This window comes from Ovis canadensis, chromosome 3, assembly GCF_042477335.2.
Source record: "Ovis canadensis isolate MfBH-ARS-UI-01 breed Bighorn chromosome 3, ARS-UI_OviCan_v2, whole genome shotgun sequence".
Taxonomy (NCBI): Eukaryota; Metazoa; Chordata; class Mammalia; order Artiodactyla; family Bovidae; genus Ovis; species Ovis canadensis.
The window spans coordinates 177,484,497-177,497,000 of record NC_091247.1 but is presented as its reverse complement, the minus strand read 5'-3'; the positions used below and the strand labels follow the sequence as shown (position 1 = coordinate 177,497,000).

Here is a 12,504-nt window from a genome sequence, read left to right as displayed (position 1 = left end):
CTCAGCTAAGCAAATGACGGCACAGGGTAAGAAGATGATAAGCCAAACAGTGAAGCATTTCATCCAAATAGCCCACTTTGAAGATGTCAAGGTATAAAGGAACATCCTTTCTACTTGTCCTTCATGCCCCAGCCATGCTTTCTACTTCAGGGTTATCCTTTGTCTATGGTTCACTGAAAACCCAGGATATATGATATATAGATATGCTCAAGTCTCAAGCCAGGAGGAAAAATTATGATCACGAGCTTGTCACAGTATCGTATGGGAGCCAAAACATTGCTGTTGTGGTTGCAAAGTGGGTCCTGGCTTATCAGAAAAGATAAAAGCCAGGCTGGAGCCTGAGCCCATCTGGCCAGCCACCTTCTTCAGGAGACTCCCAGTTCTCCTGTTAATACATCTATGGTTTGGAACCAGGCTCAGGCATAAGCCTCAAGCATAAGCCAACACCTACTGTTTCTACCACCTGAGAGTAACCTACAAACTGAGATGGCTTTTCAAGGGACCACAGTTTGGCAGAAAAGTCAGTGTCCTGTGGGATTTCTTAGAGGATTATCCTTTCCCTTTTTCATTGATGATTGGATCAATGCCATTATAACACAGGGATAAATGACAATTATACCCAATAATGAACTTCATTCAAGAAAAAAGGCAAAGACCTTAAAAGGAAAAGAAAGCAATAAAACTTTCCAGTTAAAGAATGCTTCACCATCAAACTATTAGTTAAAACCCTGCTTCCCTGGTGGCTCAGACAGTAAAACATCTGCCTGCATTGCGGGAGACTGGGTTCGATCCCTGGGTCAGGAAGATCCCCTGGACAAGGAAATGGCAACCCACTCCAGTACTCTTGCCTGGAAAATTCCATGGATGGAGGAGTCTGGTGGACTACAGTCCATGGGGCTGCAAAGAGTTGGACAAAACTGAGCGACTTCACTTTCTTTCTTTCTTTTTGTAATGGGTTATATTAACTCTAAAGCAGTCATCTTGAATGCCTACATGTGATTTCTAAATAACATAAATTAAGTGAACAGAAAGAATCTATTGATGTCTTTCATCCCTTTTACTATTAGAAGAAGCACTAGTGATACATGGCATATAATGATGAATGAAAGGATGGATGGTCAAATGAGTGAGACGGGGAGGGGAAGCGTGGTAGGGAAATAGACCATAAAAGCTAAGTAGCACTGTGTATGTGTCAGACGATCAGTCATGTCTGACTCTTAGCAAACCCGTGGACTGTCGCCCACCAGGCTCCTCTGTCCGTGGAATTCTCCAGGCAAGAATACTGAAGTCGTTGGCCATTCCTTTCTCCAAGGGATCTTCCCAACCCAGGGAAGAAACCTAGGGTTCTTGCATTGCAGGTGGATTCTTTACTGTCTGAGCCACCAGGGAAGCACTGCTGAGATGAAATAATTCCTCTTGTCCTCGCCTAAGACGGTGATGCAAGTGCAGAGTAAACGAGGGAAGGCAGAGGAGCTGTGCTTGCACAAATTTTGCATGTTTGGAATTTCCTATACTCAAGCCAAGATTGAATTCATTCAAGGACTTATTGCTAAAGGTGGAAACCACCTGAGTGAGTACTGTATAGTGAACGTTACGTTCCCTATTTATCCCCTCAATGCTTTCTTGAAGTAGGCAGAGTATTCATTATAATTTAAAAGCCCTCTGTTTCAACTCTTTCTTTTAGGGCAAATTGATGATTGTGTGTAAAACTAACAGGAATATGTAAGGATTCATGATCCTTAAATTGTTGAAAAATATTTTTACTGAGTACCCACGATATGTAAACCTCTGTACAAGGCATGAAGGAGAATGATAAAGATAAGAGAGGCAATAAAACATAGTGGTTAAGAGTACAGAATCTAGACTCAGACTGCTTGGTTTCAGACCCTGGCTATCTCACTTAATAGCTGTATGTACTTGGGAAAATAATGTAATTTACCTGTACCTCAGATTCCTCATCTGCCAAATGGGAGTAATAATTGAATCTACCTCATAAGAGTTGTGAGGATTTATTGAGATTGTGTGTGTATGTACAAATATAAATTATAGTGTTTAAAATGGTACCTGGCACATAGTAAGCACTATTAAGGTTTTAGTTGATATTATTTTTCTTAGTTTTTAAAATTAGAGCCATCTGAAAAAGAAACAGGTCTCATCAAGTGGAAGTGAGTCCCCTGTCACCAAAAACTTCAAGCTTAAGCTTACCAACACTTTCCAGTGATGTGGTAGTGTCTTTCAAGCACATGATAAGAGAAAGAGAATTCAGTGACCTAAGACCCCTTCCAACCCAGAGAACCCCAGTTCTATGAATTATTCCAACTTCAGTGGAAGCTCGACTGTCCTGTATGAGGAACTGCTAACTTTTATTTTGAGGTTGTAGAAAAGAACTTTCAGAAAACCACCATTTTTCTCAACCAGTTAAAATCAAATGTAATATGTGTTTTCATTTCACAGTGCCTGAGGAAAATTTAATTGTAGCATGAACTCCAGCCCTTACTAGTTTAAAGTAAAATTGCCAAAATAAATAAAAATGTGGGATATTTCCGGGCTCACACAGCTTCCGGGACATTTCGGTTTCTAGGGCTGCCGATTCAGTGCCTCTCACAAGCATTTGATCTTCTTTCAAACATCTCTTGAAAACAAACAAAACCTCATACAGCTTCTCATGTGCGTGCTGTTAGGATGTAAGGGTGGAAAAGGAGGCAGAGAAAGCAGCTCCGGGAGAGCCCCTCCTCCCTCTCCCCTCCAACTCCTGACCCTCTCCCTCCCACCACTCACGGACAGGAAACAATGTTTTCCTAACTAACAAGGCTTGCCATTTCTCAAGTCCAGTTACACACCATGGAGGAAGATGAAGTCTGTTCTCTTTGCTTGCCTGTATGAAGGGAATAGGGCTTTGAGCAACGTTTATTAGACAATAGAGAGCTGACTTTCAATCCAGGACAAAACTGATAGTCTAGAGGTAAAGTGGAAGCCTTTGCTGACAATGAAAAGATAAATCATTTACAGTGATCTGTGGTGACCTAAATGGGACAGAAATCTAAAAGAGAGGGGATATGTGCATACATATAGCTGATTCACTTGGCTGTACAGTAAAAACTAACACAACATTATAAAGCAACTATACTCCAATAGAAAATAATTATAAAAAATAAAAATAAATTGTTTTAAAAGAAGCAGAGTGCCTTTACGAGTTTTTAAATATCTACTATAGAATTCTCCAGTGATTAAAAGCCCAGCTCCTGAATCCTTTGAAAATCAGTGACAATATGTATTGACCTAGGCAAGATAAGTCCATTTTTAAAGAAGGACCAGGCAAGGTTAGGAAAAGTTTTTCAGTGGCCATTAAATTTCCAGATCTGCAAGGTCAAAATCAGTTTTTTCATCCTCAGAGCTCTAACTGAAATCTGAGTACCACTCCCTGATACTCATCTATTTAGGACTCCTTCTTTAATGGGACTGCTTTAACCCCCTTAAGGGGGGCTTCCCTGGTGGCTCAGATGGTAAAGAATCTGCCTGCAATACGGAAGACCTGGGTTCGATATCTGGGTCAGGAAGATCCCCTGGAGGAGGGCACGACAACCCACTCCAGTATTCTTGCCTGGAGAATTCCATGGACAGAGGAGCTAGTGGGCTATAGTCCATGAGGTCACAAAGAGTCAGACACAACTGAGCGACTAACACTTTAATACCCTTAGGGCTACCTTGTTTTTATCCTGCAACCAAAAGAGATGGTTTAGAAATATAGACTTACATTTAAACTCAAGTAGAGAGAAATGGAAATTGAGAACAGCAAGGAAGTTATGAGAGATGTGGGACAATGGGCATATGAGCTCATGTCTGGTACTAATAGAGAGCAGCAAAGAAACTTCTCACCACACTAGGAACTCAATCATAGCTCAGTGGGCTACTGCTCCATCAGTAATAAGAGCTAGAAAACATTTCCAAACATTCCCATCTATTTTATTCACTGATGAGATTATAGTTTTAAGATCCATTTGGTCAGAAAACTAAGTCTTGAAAAAGTGGAGGTTTGATAGAAATAAGAATGCTAAAGGTCCATCCAACTTTAATTCCAAATATCCTTGGTGGTAACTTACAATCTGTAGTTAACTACAGCAAATAGTTTTGGGAGAAAGAAGATTATTTTCTCTTTACTTGTGTGTGTGTGTGTGTGTGTGTGTGTGTGCGTGCACGTACACAGTGGGATTCACATGCCAGAATTTCTTACAAAATACTCTGTAAAATATATAAACATTCACATGGAGCTTTCTGTCTGGCCAGCTCCAAGAGGTCATGTAATCAAAGACCAGCCAGCTCTGCCATCCATGAAAATATGATGTGGTATTTTCACAGCTGTAGATGACAATTATGGCAAGACAAAAATTCTAAATGATTAGGAGTAAGACCGTGGCAGGTTGAGGGTTAGATAAGGAATCCTATTGTAGACTTGAGAATATGTAATATTTATGTCACAGTCTGAGTGTGGCAAACTTGAATCATTCATAAGGCATTGGAGGACTAGAGAAAAATGAAAAATATAAAAGGGATCAATAAATACATAGGATTATTTTGTCAGTATTGATGGACCAAGGCCACTGTTGGGTGCTCTGGTTTGTCTCTGTCAATAATGATACTTGTTTCCTTCTTCCAAGAACACTAGGATGGAAGTAAAACTACTTTGGGCACAATTCTGATTTTTTTTAAACTGTATAAACACGTGAATTGTTCTTGCACCATTTTCTGTCTTGGAAAAGCACTGGCTGGCACCATACATGTTTACTTTTATATGCTGAAGACTCACGTCAACCTCCAACAGATGCAAATCACTTTAACTCGTCGTAGTGTTATTTTGTTCATCCTAAAAGTTCAGAAAAGCCTTCCAAACTTGCAAAATTTCTCTCAATTCAGAGGAGGAAAATTCAGAACACAGTATTTGAATGTTCTGCCCAGATTTGTCACACACACAAAGCATGAGTGAAAGAGGGTAACACCCTTTCCGACTAATCTCTGAACTCATCACTATTGCATTGAAATGATACCAAAAGGTAACAACCTTGAGCCTCACATCTCTCCAGAATATTAGAATATAAATTACTGCATACATGAGTTTAAGGACTCCAACATATGTTTTATGTCAGATGAAACAATGCTATTTTGGAGGCTAAAGAGAAAAAAAATAATCAAATCCAGTTTTTAGGTAAAAATATGCTGAATCTTTAGCACATATCAGTGAAATTGCTAGAATCTGGTGTTTCACTTTTTTAAATACCACAACAGTTGAACCTTTCAGCAATTCCAAAATCAACTCCCTCTGGGAAAGATAGTGTGCTTAAAGTGTAGTTTTTTTGTTTTTTGGTTTTTTTTTTTTTTAATTTAAAAATGTAACACAAACAGCTAACAAAACAGGCTGCCCATAAAATCAACAGCCTAAGCAGCCCTGGAGTATTTTACAACATCCTTCAAGACTATTAAAGGCAACATAAATAACTCTTGCCAGCAAGGGCAAATACCCTTCAGCTCTTTTTTCCCTTTCCTTTTTCTTTTTTCAGGCTTTTAAACCATTTTGGTAGTGATTTGTTACATCACAGACAAAAATACTTCAAACAGAGTCAGGTGGTATCCTTTGAAAAGTAAGGAATTGCCAAGACAGGATAATCTGTGAATAGTTACAGGATAAACACATTCCCTAAACTGGGGGGTTCCTAGGGATGGACCTGTCACTAGAAACAAGAGGTACGCGTCTGCTAGTGCATCAGTCAAGGGCACCCTGGGCACCCGGTAGGTAACTATTACCCCCCAATCAGAGAAAGGGCAGTACTCAAGCATGGGGTGTGCTCTCCCAACAGAAACTATTTCTAAAAAGGCAATAATAACAGCTGTTATTTATTAGGCACATGCCCTGAAGTAAAGGCTGTCACAAATCACCTCCTTAATCTTCACCATTAGCCTGAAGGGTAAATGTTATAATTATGCCCCCTCCCCCACTGTACGATTGGAAAACCTGGACTAAGGGGGCTAAATGTCTTGCCAAGGTCTTGCCCCAACAAGTGGTCAGACCAGAATCCAAACTCAAGATGGACTCCAGCATGTGAACTTCCCTGGTGGCTCAGACGGTAAAGCGTCTGTCTACAATGCTGGAGACCCGGGTTCGACTCCTGGGTCGAGAAGATCCCCTGGAGAAGGAAATGGCAATCCACTCCAGTACTACTGCCTGGAAAGCCCCATGGAGGGAGGAGCGTGGCAGGCTACAGTCCATGGGGTCGCGAAGAGTCAGACACGACTGAGCGACTTCACTCACTCACTCGCTTGCATGTGAACTCTCGTCTCCATCTCTTCACTGATACTGACTGTACTGCAATCTGCCAGCTGTAAGTTCCAAGACAGGACAGGGGCTCTGTGCTCAGCAAGAAGTAGGAAGCCATGTAAGGCTTGCTGTTAACCTGAACTCTATTCCACCACTCCTGCAGGAAATGCAAATCAATTTGACAAGCATTTCCTGGTTCACCACTTTGCTCACACATCCAAGGAGGACATAGAGGTGAAGAGGCCATGCTACCTGCCCTCAAGGAGTTTACTTTTTAGTGGGAAAGCAAACACTTAGCTAATTTATTCCACAACACATCAGTGCTCTAACAAAGGCAGACCCAGAGTGGATTCTGACAGCACAGAAGCCAGAACAGACAGCTGTTGCCATCAAATTCACAAAAGAGAGCTAAACCAAGGGCCCTTGAAACAGCTGGCTCTCTTGCACACAACTACGGTAGGCAGATGTGTAAGAGTGATCACATGTAATCATAACAACATTATGAGGTGGGTTCTCTTACTCCCCCCCTTCATTTTACAGAACAGGAGACTGAGAAGGAGAGGACAACGTAACAATTGTCAAAGGTCACACAATTCTGTGTTGGAAGCTGGGATCCAAGCTAGGTATATAAATCCAGGTTCTCTGAGAAATATATATGATCCTGGGTTAAAGGAGCAAGGGTTTGATGAGGGGAAATACCCATGTGAAAAACAATAGGAGAGGGTCAGGGAAGCCTGAGCAAGCCAGCAGAAAGCAAGTGCAAGTCTGACCTCAGTGCAAGCGAGGAGGAGAGATGACTGGGGAGAAGCATCCTAGATGGCTGTACCGTCTAAAGAAAAATCAGCAAAGCCGCTGAGGAGTCCTTGAGCCAAAGATGGCCAATAAAGAAATCTTGGGTTTCCCCGAAATTAGGTCTGCCCTGATGTCCCCACTACACTCTTGAGCTATGGGAGGGGGCTGTGGGGCCCATCTACCATGCATGGTCAGAGGAGATGATCATGTTGGAAAAAATGTCTTTTCCCACCCTAACCACGTAAAAGATAGAGTGAGGTCATTTCCAGAAAAACATAAATAGAAAGGGGGTTGGGCAGACCAACACTGTGCCCAGACTGTTACACCTATCTCCTTGCTGAAGAGGCAGTTACTCTACCAGGAGCATACATCTCTTGTCCTTTGGTTTTAAAAGTCACATCCCAGAGCACTGAGTTGACCCCATGACACTCACTCTACTTGGCTCCCAGAGATGAAAGACTGACCTCACTCTCCTGGAATTTGGACTTGTAATCCCCCAAAATAATGTGATATCAAAGTTGATAGTGAGACATTTAAATCATCATCCAATATTTCACATTTCTCCAGGCTAAGCCAGCAAAATAGCCAGGGCACATCCCTTTCAACAAGTTGACATCTGGGCCATCTCTTCAATCATCCATTGCCTTTTTTTTCTTTTTTTTTTCCTATTTTGCCCTTTTTAGGAGAAAGTCAATGCTGAGTTAGAACTTTAGGCTGTACAATAGGCTATTAACATTCCATGATGGGCAGTATTTTCCCAGCATTTTTTATAGGGTTCCAGGCTTTTCTTAGAGTTTATGTCATACAATACTTAACTTGTTTGTAGTGGGTGGAGATGGAAACATAGTCTATTGAAAACATCACTGCTTCCTCTCTAAAATTTAAAGGGGCTATTATCATCCTTTTAGATTCTGCCTCTCAGGCAATGTCTCACAAAGATAGGCGGGGAGAAAATAAGGGCTTATCATATTCACAGGGTTAGCTTTTGCTAAATGAATATTGTGCTATTAGACCTCCATTAATAGCATACAAATGGAACTCAGCTCATACTGGGATAAGGGAGGGTACCCACTTCCCTAGTTTAGAGTCTTGCCTTACCCTCTAAACCAGCATCTGCCACCACCTGGGATCATGGGTACCTCATGACATAATCAGTTACTGTTACTGGAAAGAGACTTGGGTTTTGCAACACCAGATACTGGTCTACCTCTGGGAGGCACCGTGGTCGAGTATCTATCTGGTGAGCTCCAGGATCAGAAGCGACTGATACAAATCCCAAACATGGCTACATCTTCACTGGAAGAAATCAGGCACGTTGTTTTTTATTCATATTTCATGAAGGTAAAATGGGTAAGACACTAGTACCCATCTCTGAGAGAACTGTGAGAATCAAATAGGAAAATGTCTACAATTAGCACTTATAAGACAGTGACCAGCACATACACATGTTCAACTGGTAGAATTGTTATTCTTTTATGAAAATAATAGGTGGTTTTAGTTCTAGGTCTATCAGTTTGTTCCTATGTGACCTCAAGCAAGTCACTAAGTCTTCAGGAGCTTTAGATTGTGAATGATATCAATGCAAACAACGTCATCTCCTGAGGTTGTTGGGAGGATTCACGGAGATTACTGTATAAACTGTAAAATGTGTGCAAATTTTAATCAAGATAACTATTATTGCCATTGTTGTTAGCTCTCAGGGAACTTAAAAAGTTTGTGGACAGTTTTCCATTGGAAAACTAAGAGCTAGGATTGCCAAGAGAAAATGGGGGAATGTGAATGATCCCTTCATGGCATTTTCTAGCTTCCTATATATCTGTGTATGGCATACACTGTATTACTGTATAATAATGTATATCACAAATGAACCCCTATCAAACCTATTCCCTCATGAGTCAGTTAACCCTTCCTTCAGAGGGTATGTTTCCTCAGCCAACCCCAGTGAGCTTGAGGACCAACTTTTTTTTTTGGTAAATAATCTTACCTTCTCTGGTGTCAATAGGAAACAGTATTTACTCACTACTGTTTTTCTTTCAAAAATCTGTCTAGTTGCATACTAGACACAGTTTTAGCTGGTTTGTTTGTCTTGGACAGGCTGTTGAAGTGAAAAGTTTTTGCTTGGCTGAATGTGGGACAGTTTCATAACCCCTTCAAGAAGTGCACTGAAGGAGGGTGCCAGCTCCGACGGCTGCTTCTAGCATGCCTCCACTTGCCACCCATTGTCAAGTGTGGCCCGCGTCATTAAATTAAAACAATGAGCAAAGCAACAGATGCAACTGAGACTAAATCCCTGAGTGCTTTTGTTTTGTCACTGTCATTGTCTGCAACAAAGAAGTCACATGTGAGAGCCTGGGAAGAGAGCCAAATGCAAACCAGACGACATCCCAGCTGGTTCTGAATGGCCTCCATCATACACCTGTGTGCATGGGAACCATGCTACTTGGAGCGGTGTCAGCTTTATCAAGTGAGCTTCTGCCCAGGACTTTGCTGTGATGCCGAGACAGACCCCGAAGAAACAGTCCAGAAGATCCCTCCACTCGGACTTCACACCTTCCACTTCTGCTTTGAGAGAAAAGAAAGAATCTCTGAATTGGGGAAAGGGATAAGATCTATATGGTTGGCCAAACTAACCTCAATCCTTTTTGCTACAGCAATCATGAATGTGAAGAGAGAGGTATAGAAGATACCTGAACTTTTTCATCTGGAAACCTGTGATTAATTTGGCTTGAGAAGAAGACTGGAGATTAAATACCTCATGTGCTTTCTTTTTACTTGTGATTGTTTCATTCTGGAGTATTTCCTTAGAATGGTCTTTATTCAGATTCTTTAAAATCCTTTTTCTAAGCTGTCATACCTTGTAAACAAAAAAGAGGTTAAAACCCAAATTAGGGTATTTTTAGTCCTGTTAATTAATTCGGTTATTAGTTTGATAGAGCAATAGTGTTCTTAATAATAGTGATCATGGGGGTTTGATGATCCATATACCATCAGCAGGGTCTATTGAGAACTGAACAGAAATATTTCAAGGAGTTTGGGACAATAGTATGTCTACTCTGTAGCTGCATATGTCTTTCTTCCATTTTCCAGAGAACTCCTTTAAGGAAGCAGAATAAGATGTAAGGTTAGAAATAAAAACTTTACCGGGAGCTTAACAGCAGAGGCTTTGTAGAGCAACAAGTGCATGTGAGGTGACCCTGGTAAAAGCTGTATGATATTAGAGGGGAAAGTGCCAGGATTGTAAACAGAGCGCATCTCAAGCTCTCCTACATGAATGCCCGTTTTCTTCCCACAAAGGTTTTTTTTCAGTGGCCACTGAGCTAGATATTTTAATAAACATTTTTACACAATGATGTCATTCTCCTTCTATTCAGGAGGTATAAGACATTTTCACCATCAACGTACAAAGTACTAATTTGCTTTTATAAAGGGCTTGTTGATCACTCTGATGTTCCAGGTAGAGCTGAAAACACGTGTAAGAAAAATGATCAAATCCCAATGGGTCTGAGTCAATAGGTATCATTTCCAGTGATTAGTAGTTGACTCTGCCCCAGTTTCTCACCCTCTCCAGTTCTCAGGTCTGAGTGATCTCCAAAGTCCCTCACAATGATCTTGAAATGTCTTACGATGATTGGGAGAGTGATCATTTCCTTAGCCAGAAGGAAGGATTTGGAGATTCCAGTGCTCCTGATGAGAACCCTTGGTTTTGGTCTGGATGGAAAATGTTCCTGGGAAAAAGGAATCCTTAAACCTCATTCTGCACCAATAATTATCCATTACATCCTTCTCTAAGGGCCTCCTGACTAGAAGGAAAATCAAGAGAAGCAGCACCTGATGTTTATGCATGTAAATGTCATTTCCTTCTGGATTTTATTTTATAGCTTATTTGTCTAAATAAATGTTGCTATTTAAGTATGTTCAAGGATAAATTAATAATTACGGAAGAAGTATAATGACTTGATCCTGCACATTATCAGAGGGTTCATTATATTCATTCAACAGGTACTTATTGAGCACCTGAAATGTTTTGGGCACTGCTGTAGACATGGAGCTGTAACAGTGAGCAGAGACATGTCCCTATTATCATAGGGTTTCTATTCTAAGCAAAACTCAGTATTCCTTGGATAACAGAATTGGTTGTTGACAGGTGAATGGTAGCACCAAAACAAGGAACCCAGATTGTTTAATCCAAGAATAGTTCCTTTCCAATAAAGATTGAATAATAATAATAATAGCAAATAACGGTAATACTTATGTAGTGTTCATGGTGTTCCAGGCCTGTTATAAGTGATTTTATGTTCTAATTTTTTAATCCTTAGTCCTAAAAGGTAAAAACCATTATTATCCCAGTTTATGGATGAAATTGAGACACAGGAGATTGTCACTTACACAAGTTCACATAGCTAGAAAATAGAAGAACCAGGATTTGAGCACAGACATTTTGTAGATTCCAAATCAGCTACAAAGCTTCCCAATCTTCTACTTCAAAACCTCTGCCTCTCTCCAGAGGAGAAAAAGAAAAAAATGAAAAGTTAATCTCCTTTTTACAGAAACTAAAACAGAACCAAAAGCAATAAAACAATGGAGGATGATCCCAGGATGTGATTGTTTTTCTCACTAGAAAAAGATGTTCCAAGCCAGAAGACTGGATTTTAAAGGATTCCCTTCCTATCAAGGAACCTGTGATAGTGGCAGATGAATAAACACATATTTTTATATGATTACAAAGCAATTTATGGTCCCCATGCCATCAAGGGTAAATATAAGTAGCTTTAGTGAGGTCTGTCTAAATTAAAAACCCAAGGCCATCCACTTGGTTATGTCTTTCTCAGAAAACCCTGGCCCAAGTTGTCTATTAAACTGACTGGTGAGACATAAGGTATGACGGTTGAGATCCAGTGTTAGAAATAGATAGGTTGGATACATAAACATTCATCAAATTAATGTCACTTTTTCTCCCTTATTTTTAGGAAGTACATTTGAAGAACACAAGCAGAGGGAGTGCAGGAAACAAGAACTACAGAATGTAGGAAGCCCTTCCTAAAGAGCGAAGAATGACATGCCACCGGCAGGATCCTTCGCTCTGCACGAGTTACCTGTTCAACACCAGAAGACCTACCAAAAATAAGTTTGATAACATTTCAAAAGATGGGCATTTCCCCCAATGAAATAAGTAAACATTCCAACATTGTCTTTAGGAGTGATTGTTCAAAGCTTTGCACCTTGCAAAAATGACCCTGGAGTTGGTAGATTGCTGTTGATCCTTTATCAATAATGTTCTATAGAGAAAATATATATATAGATCTTAGTCCCTGCCTCTCAAGAGCCACAAATGCATGGGTGTTGTATAGATCCAGTTGCACTAAATTTATCTCTGAATCTTGGCTGCTAGTGACATTCATTCAGCA

The 12,504-nt window shown here is 40.5% G+C and overlaps 1 protein-coding gene across 14 annotated transcripts in view; it reads left to right on the top strand.

The window, feature by feature from the left end:
* IGF1 (insulin like growth factor 1) overlaps nucleotides 1–12,287 on the top strand; it is a 74,218-nt gene extending 61,931 nt beyond the window's left edge. For all 14 annotated transcript variants that reach the window (XM_069585199.1, XM_069585194.1, XM_069585191.1 and 11 more), the window contains one exon: nucleotides 12,067–12,287. In XM_069585199.1, coding sequence (XP_069441300.1) covers nucleotides 12,067–12,126 — 60 coding nt within the window. In that variant the 3' untranslated portion in view covers nucleotides 12,127–12,287. The remainder of the gene's footprint in view (nucleotides 1–12,066) is intronic.
* The last annotated feature ends 217 nt before the right edge of the window (nucleotides 12,288–12,504 follow it).